This window comes from Triticum aestivum, chromosome 5A (assembly GCF_018294505.1).
Source record: "Triticum aestivum cultivar Chinese Spring chromosome 5A, IWGSC CS RefSeq v2.1, whole genome shotgun sequence".
Classification (NCBI taxonomy): domain Eukaryota; kingdom Viridiplantae; phylum Streptophyta; class Magnoliopsida; order Poales; family Poaceae; genus Triticum; species Triticum aestivum.
Window position 1 is genome coordinate 74,853,631 of NC_057806.1, and position 12,097 is coordinate 74,865,727.

At 44.1% G+C, this 12,097-nt stretch overlaps 1 protein-coding gene and 1 pseudogene across 1 annotated transcript; both read left to right on the top strand.

Annotated features, from left to right (window-relative positions):
* Positions 1-2,727: 2,727 nt before the first annotated feature.
* LOC123102369 (60S ribosomal protein L5, mitochondrial-like) lies at positions 2,728-4,675 on the top strand (annotated as a pseudogene).
* On the top strand, positions 4,033-5,578 carry LOC123102368 (cytochrome c oxidase subunit 3). Its single transcript, XM_044523701.1, has one exon. The coding sequence runs from the start codon at positions 4,678-4,680 to the stop codon at positions 5,518-5,520; it is 843 nt and encodes a 280-aa protein (XP_044379636.1). The 5' UTR covers positions 4,033-4,677; the 3' UTR covers positions 5,521-5,578.
* Positions 5,579-12,097: the final 6,519 nt, after the last annotated feature.

Here is a 12,097-nt window from a genome sequence, read left to right on the forward strand (position 1 = left end):
TTCGACTTCGATATATGTTATTTCTGAGGAATGTTACTAATCCGAGTAGTTGTTGTTGTTGATGGACGACTAGTTCGAGTAGTCGTTGTTGATGCCAGTCCAGTGTGGGTAGACGAACTAACCTAACCGTCAACTAAAAGCAAGCTGTAGAAATGGGGATCAGTGGCAGAATTTACATATAAGTTCTAAGTAAAGGTTTCAGGACTCAGTGGAAGTGATCCGGCAGACCAGTCAAAGAAAAGATTGATCAACCACTCACAACTGGAATGAAGCAATCCTATCCCAACAACCCAAGATCTTAGACTCGGCCAGGGATCATTTCTATCTCTATCTCTTGTGACCTGGAGAACTGCACTTTGAAACAGGCATGTCAATCAGAAACAGCCACAGGAAGCCCTCGGATTGAAGCTGAATCCGCCGTTCCGGATCGGCGGGAAGGTATCGGGCCAGAAATCTCAGGAAAAGCAGTTTTTCTTTAGTGAATTGACGCGATCTATCCTCTGTTATCAACCCAATGAGTAACGTATAATGTGTAGAAGAAAAATGGAAGCTTTATAGCACATTCCCTCTCTTTATCGGGATTTCCTTCAACGGGTTTCAAAAGTGAGTTCTAGGGCAGATTCGTCTAAAGAAACAGGGCTTGTCCCAAAGCCAACTCATAACAGGCTCCCTGACCCACGGAATAAAGATAGATTTCCTTGCTTGCGAGATCAAAAACTCAAGCGCCATCCGTTTCCTATTTGATTTCAGAACAGCGGAATATCATCACCCGTGGTTCACTTGAGCATGAATAGAGTTCGGTCTCCTTATGAATTCAAGTTGGTAAAGAAGTGGACTTCGGAGCTTTCGCTACAACCCCTCCAAGGCGGGCAACTGTCTCATTTGACACTAGCACTTAAATAAAGAAAGGTAGGAAGGGCTCCCTCCCTCTAATGAAATGGGCTTCTTTAAATTATGCAATACGTTCACCAGTCTCGGATCTTTAGAAAAAGGAACCAATCCTATTTCGGCACTCTTTAGAGGCTATCGCTCGTTTACCGCAGATCTCTACCCCACAGCTGGCTGATAAAATCACCTTGGCAATGTGTCAAGTCCTTTCAGTCAGAGTTCAACTCTTCAGCGAAGGTGAAAAATCTACGGTCTTCCATCCGCGGAGGTAGCCATGGACTCCATAGTATATGTTGGTAGCTAGCGTACAGGCTTGATGTGAGGGGGGGGGGATGTTACCTATTCTATTCCCTTGCTTGGATAAAAACACCCATCTTTCCGTACGAAAGACACGCAACTAGAGCAACTTGATATTACGTATGTAGACCTGGTCTCCCTCAATAATAGTTGGCTCACCCGATTGACGATTTTCAAAGATCTACGCCAAGCGCCTCGAAGCGGGGATCCACTTTTTACTACTTTAGAAAGTGAGAAGCCTTTGGCTTGATTTCTTCTGTGGCTTCTTTATGTTTACCCACGCCGCGGCTATTCAATAAAAGGATTGGTAGTTAGTTGCCTCACCCTATTGGTTGTTGGTTTTCTTTCTCCTCTGCGTTCGTGAAAAGCTAGTATGCTCGCGGAAATCGTCTAAAGGAAACTACTCGCTAACTCGCTAACAAGACGGACTTCTTCCTCTGGCTCTGCCAGGCTATGCTGCTCGCCTAAATCGGTATCAATAACTTCTATCGTACTTCGACCTCTCATTGCAATGATAAGTTGGCTACGACGAACTAATAAGTTTCTCTTCTTGTCACCTTCTTTAAGCCTTTCCTTCTGCTTCCATCGAGAAATATATATAGATAAGCTTGGAGAAGCGATTAAGGTGTTTCCACTCTTAGGTTGTTCAATATGCGAAGACCGTGTCAATCACTACACCAGTGATACGAAAAGCAAGCATTCTTCTCCAGCTGACGTACTGACACCTCACTACTACTTAATTAGTGAAAGATACGTTGGGATGTTTTCAATTCTCCATCAAGAGGCGGGCAACTATCTCTTTTCACACTAGACTTCGGATCGCCTTCCTACTGGTTTTCTTCTCGGTCTCCCCAACTAGGGGAAACCTCAAAGCAAACAACAGAGCAACACCTATCTTTTTTCTTTAAGCACTGAACATCCGGATCCCCTTCCGACTTGCTTTTCCGGGCACTGGTCTTTCTAACAACTGGAACTCGTCTCCCTTTTCCTGATTCGCATCTTCTTCGGCTTTTGCTACGGTCTTTCCTTCAGTCAGTCCTTCCTTCAATATTTTTGCCTGCGGATCTCTCTCTTCAAAACATATATATCTTTCGGCGCCAGTCTTTCCTGCCTTACCTTAACCCCGCTTTCACGTGGCGAATCGGTATGAGGTTTCAGTGATCACTTTACGGTATTATTTAAGCTTTCTTGGTCACCGGACAGAGTGAGAACTGCTCAGCTTGCTTTCTTTCCCTAGCACACACTTAGTAGATAGTAGGCACAGGTCCGCTAAGAGCTCATCGAACTTAACTTGTAGAGTGAGACCTGTGCTCGATATGGTTCATTTCAGTGCTCTTTCTCTCGGTATCGTTCACCACATGCCTGTGATCGATCTCTCTCAAGCTAGGTTTGGTATCGGTATCGGTGAAGTCCGTCATTGAATTGAAGTGGTAGAGTGGTAAGTGGGCGTACAGTCTATGGATTTCCTATCAGTGGCATTAGTTCCTTTTCATTCTCTAGATAGATGGGCAGAACAAGCTTCTCTTTATATTCTATTCTAGAAAGGATCAATTAGGTTCTCATCTCCTATTTGTTTGAGCCATTCATTATAGTGGTGGTGCCGGGAAGGCTGCTTAGCACTCTAGTCCTTTTGAGTAAGGAATTGTAGCATGGGCAGGCAATCTCTTCGATTGATTCCCCTCCAGGAATTACTTGAATTAATTAGCCGGCCCACGGAGTGAAATATCGAACTTAACCTATAAATAACTAGTATCTCAAAAACCAAATAAAAGGCTTTCTTTTAAGCTTGTTAATGGAATTCCACAGGAGTCAAGCGCTAGCAAAGAAGAATTGGAAATCAGTCGCTTCCCTTCTGGACTCAAGTCAGCAGAAGAGTGAACTTCATATTAATAGGTAAATCCTACATCAAGCGTAAAGGAAGTACACTTTTTTTGATTCGTCGCTTAATAACTCGTACTTGACGTTGGTTTCGGTTCGATCAACTATCCTTTTTGAAGCGGATAGTTCACAGTGCTCATTCTCAAAAAAAGCGGAAAAGCCATGATGTTTCCACTCCATTTTCATTACGAAGATGTATTACGTCAGGATCTGTTGCTCAAACTGAATCACGCCAATGTTATGGAAGTTCCTGGATTGTTTGAAATAAGATTAGTACCAAAAGCTACCTCTGATTTCAGAATCCAATTTGGAAAATTGGCTATGGAGATTTTGTGCGGTCAGAGATTCATACAGACACAAAGGGGCCCCTATTTTCAAGCAGGAAAGTCGTTTCGATCCAATCCATTCTTGGGGTCCGAAAAAGACACTGGATATGTCAGTGACTTTGCATGACAAAGCGTTCTCCGAGGGCATGGAATGTACCATTTTTTGGTCAGAATCTTTACAGTAATGTCTATGTTGGATTCTCCGGTCGAAATACGGGAAAACTCCATCAAATTCTTTATGGAAACGGAGTTTTGCGAATTCTCCCCGGAACTGGAAGATCATTTCGAGATCTTCGAGCATATTCGAGGGTTCAATGTGACTATTGTCATTTCGGCCAATACAAAAGATGAGACTTTACTACTGTGGAGCGGCTTTTTGCTAAAAGATGAGGGGGAAACTAAGTAAGATGCCGGAGAAGCGACGAAATATACGAGATCACAAACGTAGATTGCTCGCGGCTAAATATGAATTGAGACGAAAGCTTTCTAATTTTGTAACCCGATCTTCCGTCTGATATGCGGGACAAACATCGTTATAAGTTGTCCAAGTTGCCAAGAAAGAGTTCAATGGCACGAGTAAGAAACTGAGGTATTTTCACGGGTCGCCCTCGTTCCGCAGTTGAGTTCTTTCGCATTTATCGTATCGTTTTTCGTGGATTAGCATCTCGAGGTTCTTTGATGGGCATAAAGAAATCGTCTTGGTAGCAACCACCAAACCAATAGAACAAAGGTTAGCTCTGCAGCTAGTCCACAAGCAAGGGTTGTAGGTCCATTACCGTCCGGCTCCCGACCGAAACTAACGGAGTCATCCCAACTCTCGGATCGGAGATGCTAACGGGACAGGAATCGAAGTGGGGGACCTCTCTACCGCACCTGTCTCCCCAGACATAGACTACGTAAAGGGTAGTACTCTTGGAAAGAGAGAAGATCACCGCGTGAACAAAATCCAAAGTAACGAATGTCACTCCCGAGGGATCGACCACTATCATACATGAAATTTTGCATAGAATGATTGTTCATGTTCACGCCGGAGTGCTGAGGTTGTTCCCACCATTGAAGTCAGAGTCTGGGTGTGTTTTTCTTACTAATACGGAGAGGGTTCCGAATGATAAAGACCAATCAAAAACTTCTTCGTTTCGTTGGTAGAACCCACGCCAACTCTTTTCTCTAAATAATAGAGAGATCTTTTGATAGTCTCACTTCTATCAATGCAATGAAAGAACTATCCCTTCCTATTTGTTTGTCCTAATGAGACAAAAAAGAGCCTCCTTCTTTACCACTTTAGGGGATGGGGGTGAAGGGGGGTTTACATACAACCAGGGCAAAGTGGTTTATGATTGAATCTCAGAGGCATTCTTATCATTTGGTAGATCCAAGTCCATGGCCTATTTCGGGTTCACTCGGAGCTTTGGCAACCACCGTAGGAGGTGTGATGTACATGCACTCATTTCAAGGGGGTGCAACACTTCTCAGTTTGGGCCTAATATTTATCCTTTATACCATGTTCGTTTGGTGGCGGGATGTTCTACGTGAATCCACGTTGGAAGGGCATCATACAAAAGCTGTACAATTAGGACCTCGATATGGTTCTATTCTCTTCATAGTCTCGGAGGTTATGTACCTTTTTGCTTTTTTTTGGGCTTCTTCTCATTCTTCTTTGGCACCTACGGTAGAGATCGGAGGTATTTGGCCCCCAAAAGGGATTGGGGTTTTAGATCCTTGGGAAATCCCTCTTCTTAATACCCCTATTCTCCCTTCATCCGGAGCTGCCGTAACTTGGGCTCATCATGCTATACTCGCGGGGAAGGAAAAACGAGCAGTTTACGCTTTAGTAGCAACCATTTCACTGGCTCTAGTATCCACTGGCTTTCAAGGAATGGAATATTACCAAGCACCCTCCACTATTTCGGATAGTATTTATGGTTCTACCTTTTTCTTAGCAACTGGCTTTCATGGTTTTCATGTGATTATAGGTACTCTTTTCTTGATCGTATGTGGTATTCGCCAATATCTTGGTCAGATGACCAAGAAGCATCACGTTGGCTTTGAAGCAGTTGCATGGTACTGGCATTTTGTAGACGTGGTTCGGTTATTCCCATTTGTCTCTATCTATTGGTGGGGAGGTATATGAAAGAAGGGAACGAATAAGTGGATTGAGGAATAAAAGCTCGAAGACAAAGAGAACTTCTCCGGGTACTCAAGATATTGTGTTTGGAGAGGTGTAGATTGTAGATTCCAGCCGAGCCAGACCCAGGAAGAATACGAAGACCAATTTCCTCAACCGCGCACACGGATAAGACGCGAGACAGTTTCTGAGGGATAGAAGTCTTGATCGGGCCAAGCCGGCATAACAGTTAGTAGTTCGCATTACTTTCTCTTCCGAAGCGCGCACATTCGAGTTCAGTATGGATGCACTAAGCGCTTAAGACCACTCGCTGGATGATATGGTCAATCATACTCCAGAGTGGGGACAGCATAACAATAACATTCTATCTTTAGATTCGAGATGTATTGATCGAGACGTGCCTCACTCTAGTGAGGATTTGAGCTCCCCGATAGACGTAGGGCCCGCTCGGTACACTGTCATTGTTTAGGGGGGTTCTTAATTCTAGCATGAAAGTCCGAGTTGGAGGAATGATATTGGGCTTGAGAAGTGAGCAAGGAACCTGACATAACATTCCTATGGTTCCTCTGTCCCGGTCTTGCACCACTCTCATATCCATCAATCAATTTCATAGATAGTTACTATGGTTGTTTCTTCCTCCATTCACTAAAGCAAATGGAGCCTTTCCCTCCTCGAGTCAGCAAGCCAACTCGAGCGTTTTACCCTCGTGTCACTAGCGCAACACGAGCCATTCAAAAAAAAGTCTTGGAACTGAATAGAAATCCATCTCTATACAAACTCTTTATGTTCTTGATATTGATTGAGTTACGAGAATGAAGAAGCGTAGCACACCTTTTCTCTCAATTCAAGTTTCCATTCAATAAGTGCATCAAGTATTTCATATAGAAAGAAAAGGAACCACTTCTCTTCTCTTAAGTATATGAAAAATAGCTTTTTGGTCCCTTTCGTCCAGAGGTTAGGACATCGTCTTTTCATGTCGAAGACACGGGTTCGATTCCCGTAAGGGATAGGTACTTATTCCCGGCCGGCGGTATCAAGAACCCGGATAGTCAGTAGGAAACTCCAATCTGCAAGCGGAACAACGAGTTTAGAAGGCACGTTCTTGAAAGAGCAGGCTGACTATGAAACTCATATAAGGCTCGCGATCGGGTGCATTGTTGACTCGGGGGCGGTTCCATAGGCGGCTACTCTAAGACGGATCAAGTTGGGCTATATATTATGGCAAGTTGACCCTACTTTCCAATTTCGTAGATAGAACAGTTCTAGTAGAAGGTTAACCCGGCCTTCCTAAGAGTACTAGGTTAAAGGGGAGACCTCTAAAGCCCAGAAATAACTATCCTATCCCTTTAGGAATCCAAAAGCGCCGTATCTGTGGATCACTGACGGCTATACCCAATGAGCAAAGTAGAAAGAGCCTAGGAAAATGCATCTTCTCCCTATTCAGTCAGCAGTTGTCCATCGACTAGTCTTATTTACCGCACCGCCCGGCGAAAAGGGATTTCTCAGTGATAGACCCACGAGAGCGTGTGTGCCAGTGACAAAAGAAATGCGAGACGATCTGGGAAGTGAGGGATGCCCTTCCTGGGTATCACGAGCGGCGAGGCAGGTACGGCTGGAGGAAAAGCAAGGCAACAGGGTGCTAGGTTTAAGCAAGTATTGTCCGTCCGATCATTGGAATCGGCTTAGCCGAAAAAGGCAGATCTGGTTTCACTAGTAGGAAGAACACCCTTCTAAGGTGAAGGTATTCCATTTCTAAGAAGGAAGTTCTATATATTCGAACTGGAGAGAAGCTCCAAAATGGAAATCGAAAAGGAACCCCTTGTCCGTCCAGGTACTCACCCCGCCGGAACTCGCAATCAAACATAGGGTTGGCAAACTAGGAAGGCACAGAAAAGAAGGCAGTTGCGAAGGCGAGCAAGGTATTTTTGAATTTCCTCAAATTGATGAATCAATGAAGTAGTTGAATTGAAGTAAATGTGCCTACGAAAGAAGAGTTTTCGATATGGATATGCGAACAGGAAGAAAGCAAGCATATATTACTATTGCATTGGCAACGAACACCGTCAAACAAAGATAGCTGTTGAGGAGGAAGACCTGGATAGGGAGCCGGTTACGAATAAACCTGGGACTAGGAAACCCCGAACTACGAATGGAAACACTTTTTCAAGCAGGGGTAAACGGATCTGGTTAGGAAGCCGGAGATGGAAGAGAGGGTGTCGTGTCGGATCTTCAATCGGGGCAAACAACGGATGCTCGGGATAAAGCTGGACTTCGATTGGTTTTTGATGGATATGAGCTTTCCCTGAATAAGGATCAAAATATGCTTCCTAAAACAGCATGCGCAATGGTGGGCCGAGTACATAGCATAGTGTATATCAAGTATCCAACGCCTTCCGAATAAGGAATGGAAGCCGACTTAATAAAACTACATCTTGCTGATGTAGGTGTAGACAGTATTCTAAAAGGAGTGACAATATTGGGTGTAAGGATTCTTCTATGCAAACATTGACCACTCGTATGGTAGCCTCACAACCATCTACAAGGGAGACTTCCACCTCAACCTGAAGTTCACCCACGTGGAGCCTTTACTAGTCGGAGTGGTAAGACTACAACCGATCCTCTTCCCCAATGCCAGCGTTGTATGTACCACCTGCCTTCTACCCTAGCCGGCCCAATACCTTCTCCGCAGGGACCTCAACAGTCCACTACTTCTGCTGCACAGCCTAGTTCTTCTACACCAGCAGCTATTGCTCCTAATGATCCATCATCAATCTGCTTCACCTGTCAACCCGAAGCTGCCATTTCCAGGACGGTTTGTGAAGTCAACTGAAGACAAGCAGATTGCAAAGTTTCTGGATATGATGACAGATATGCAGATTACCACCCCCATCCTTGATGGTGTCTTACAGGTGCCGATGTATACACAGTTCTTTAAGGACCAGCTCGCAAAGAAGCGAAACATTAACGAGCCAGAACTGGTTACTCTTACTAAGGAATGTAGTGCACTCGTTCAAATAAGCTACCTCTCAACTTAGATGAGCCTGCCAGTTTCAGTATTCCATGCTTGATAGGAAGTCAAACTTTCCATGCTTTATGTGGTCTTGGGTCTACTGTGATTCCCTTCACTGTCTACGAGCCACTACCATTGGGTGATGTACGGCCGACTAGCATCACTCTCCACCTTGCTGATCAGGATCCGGCAGACATTTTGGGTGATATCCCTGCGATAGTTGGTAACTTCGCATTTCCAGTTGATTTTGTTGTCTTGGAGATGTAGGATAAGAGCTTTCCTATTTTTTTGGGAGACCTTTTCTCGATACTGCAGGGGCTGTCATCGATGTGAAAGATGCTAAGCTCACGCTTCAATTTGGTGAGGAGAAAGTCTCATTTGACATTAGGTATATCTTCCAACTCACCTTCCTCACTGTCCAGACCATAGTAAGCAATATGAAACGAGTCACTTAAGCCCTAGTAAAAGGCTACTCTTTGAATCCCCTCTTTAAGGCATATAAAATTAGTACTCTTCCTGAGCTAGCTTAAGCATATCTCGAGCGAGTGAGTTTCCCTCCATCAAGTTCTAAGCGATCCAATAAGGTCCTTGCTCTCGAGCCAATGCCAATACCAATAGAGAGGGTCTAAACGAAGGATTCAAAGGAGGTTACTGGTTAAGGGCAAATGCAATCTCTGAGCCAGTTGGAGAAAAAAGGTAATCAAAGAAAGTTTCAGTTGGACTTTCCCTGCCAACCCTACCCAAATTTCATACCCTGCGGTTTTCGTTCCTGTATTGATATTTCGTTCCTCGAATCGAGACTTTCTTTGTCGAGGATCTCTGGTTTAGGGTACTCCATCGAGTTTAAGTTTCTTCTTCTAATGGCTGTGTCCGTCTAAGGTGGCTATTTGAGCGATTTAAGTATCGCGGTTGTCTTGAGCTCTGGATTGATGGACGGAAACCCGGGGCTGGGTTCGATTTCAACTCGGAGATAGCCGGGTCTATAGTAAGAGCCGCTTTGTGAACAGCATCGGATGACATGGCCAGGGTAGCCGCAATAGAGCAATTATGCCTTAAGCCCAAAACTCTTCCTTCTAGGGATCAGATCAACCTAAAGCACCATCAGTTGTGGATGAATCCACAAAGTCTTTCTACTTAGCTCGTCAAGCGAAGTAGCTATCAACGACTTTAGCATGACAACTAGAACATCAAGCCATGGTAAACTGCCAAAGCTTCTGCTGTAGTGTAGCACCAGGGTTCAGCCTTCTCCTTGCCGAGTTGCATCGCCCGCATCGTGTTCAATTGGAAAGTCTGGCAAAGGCGCTTCCAACTCCTGGTTCAGGGTCTGAGGTTACCAAACAAAGATGAATCCTGCGCAATCAGAGATTAAGCCATAAGATCCCACCCAGAAACTGGAAGAGTCGGGGGCACCTACCGAAGGAGTCTTCCCTCCATCAATTCAATGACAAAATAGCTCTATTGAGAGGGCCTTTGACAACCCTCTTGAATGTGGCTCGCTCCTAGTTTTTCTTCCCCCCGCCCGTTCTATCTAGGCTGGTGGCTATACCAGATTTCGTGTCTGATCGAACTTGAAACTAGCCCATTGAGCTTCTTGGATTCCAAACCAGAAAGAAGGATCGCACACAAGAAAATAGAGTTGGAATGAAAGATGGGGGTAAAGATGAACTTTATTCTCCTAGCTGCTCTCCATCCAGCAAGTTACTCTCTTTCAAAAGATGACAACTCAAGATTACCAATCAAAACCAACGCTTTTTCTTCTCCTATAGCTTCATCATTACATCTTTCACTAGTTGTTGGATGTGAGTGATGAGATCGATCCATGGAATTTTTACCTCACTCACATACTTTGGAAGATGAAGAAATTCTCTTGAATTTACTTATGGGCTGGCTCTACATGTGGTCAGATGGGTTCCCCTCTTCAGTCATTTGGTACCTCTCCAACGCTTCCTCCTATTCCTATTGATCAGATCAAAGCCAAACCTATCTAGTCTTGCACATTGTCACCCACCGCTCTTGCCAAAAACAAAGAAATTCTATCTTGGGAACTAAAAAAGAATCGGAATGGGAAGTATTTATTTCTTGATTCTCCGGCTAGCATCCTTACTTCCTTCTTCAATGGAAATTCTATGTTTTGGCTCGGTATAAACAAAAAAATGAGAAATTCTCTTATTTGTAGAAAAGTCTTCTTTTGGTTAAATCTGGAGAACCCAGTCGAAACTCTGATTCATGTTTGTGGATTTTAATAGCTCTCCTATCTACTCGGAAATGATCTTCTACCTTTACTGTCTGTGTTCTTTACATATCTTTTGATTGTTTTTCAAATCATTGTGTCGTTACAAATTCAGTGGTTGCACCCTTGTGAGCAAGTTGTTGCCGGATTGGATAGGAGAAGTGAAACAAAGCTACGAAGGATCAAAATTAGCTGAAGAAGTTAAGAAGAGCATTAGTGAAGCGAGAGGAGGACAAGATGGTTGGGAAGAGGAGGAAGGGGTATTAAGGAAAAAAGGGAGGCTTTATGTGGGGACCGCTGGAAATGCAAGAGCCAGGATAGCGCAAGAACTGCATGGGACAGCTACCGGAGGCCATTCAGGTATACTAGCTTCCTATAAGAGAACTAATAGGAACTTTGTCTGGCCAGGAATGGATGCCTCTCTTGAGGACAGACTGTGACGGTAAAGCAACAACATCAACTCGCAATGGCCCTCGTGCCATGAGACATGGATTTTAGTCGACGTAGATTGGATCGAAAGATCGCACTTCCGCTCTTCTCCTATCGGACTAGTCACTTCCCACTCTCCTCAAGTGAACAGTTTAGCCACTATCCTCCCATATACTCTGCTTTTTCATTGCTTATGAACTGGAACTTGTTGGTGCATGGATTTCACGTTTCAGCATCACTTTGGTTTGTGCATGGTTGTGAAAAGAAGGCTTTCTATACACTTATATGAACTTCATTGGCGAAAGAAAGAGAAGCTTGCCTTGATAAAGCACAACCTTTCGCACTCCAATAGGCATATATTGTTACAAGGTTATGCCCAAAGGTCTCAAAAACGCCGGTGCTACATATCAACGCGCCATGACTAAGATCTTCGATGAGATAATACATAAGATTGTCGAGTGCTATGTAGATGATCTCGTTGTAAAGGCGGTATCCTACGAAGAACATCTTCAACATCTCAGAATCGTATTCGACCGCCTAAGGCAACATGCACTCAAGTTAAACCCGTTGAAGTGCACCTTCATGGTCTCGTCAGGCAAATTCCTAGGGTTTGTCATTCGACATCGGGGAATAGAAATCGACCCGAGTAAAATCAAGGCCATACTCGAAATGCCTCCTCCTCAAAACCTTAAGGAGCTGCGTTCTCTTCAAGGGCGCCTGGCATACATCAGGCGATTCATAGCCAATTTTGCAGGAAGAATCCAACCTTTTACAAGAAAAACCAAAAAAGACATTCCATTCTTTTGGGATGAAAACTGCCAACAAGCCCTAGATGGCATCAAAAGCTATCTCCTCACTAAAATTATTATTCAACATTGAATACTAAATGCCTCTGCATATTTAATAGTCCTATC

Bases quoted from the DNA above. Each gene is read 5' to 3' on its own strand.
- LOC123102368 (XM_044523701.1), top strand. From the start codon at position 4,678: ATGGGGGTGAAGGGGGGTTTACATACAACCAGGGCAAAGTGGTTTATG.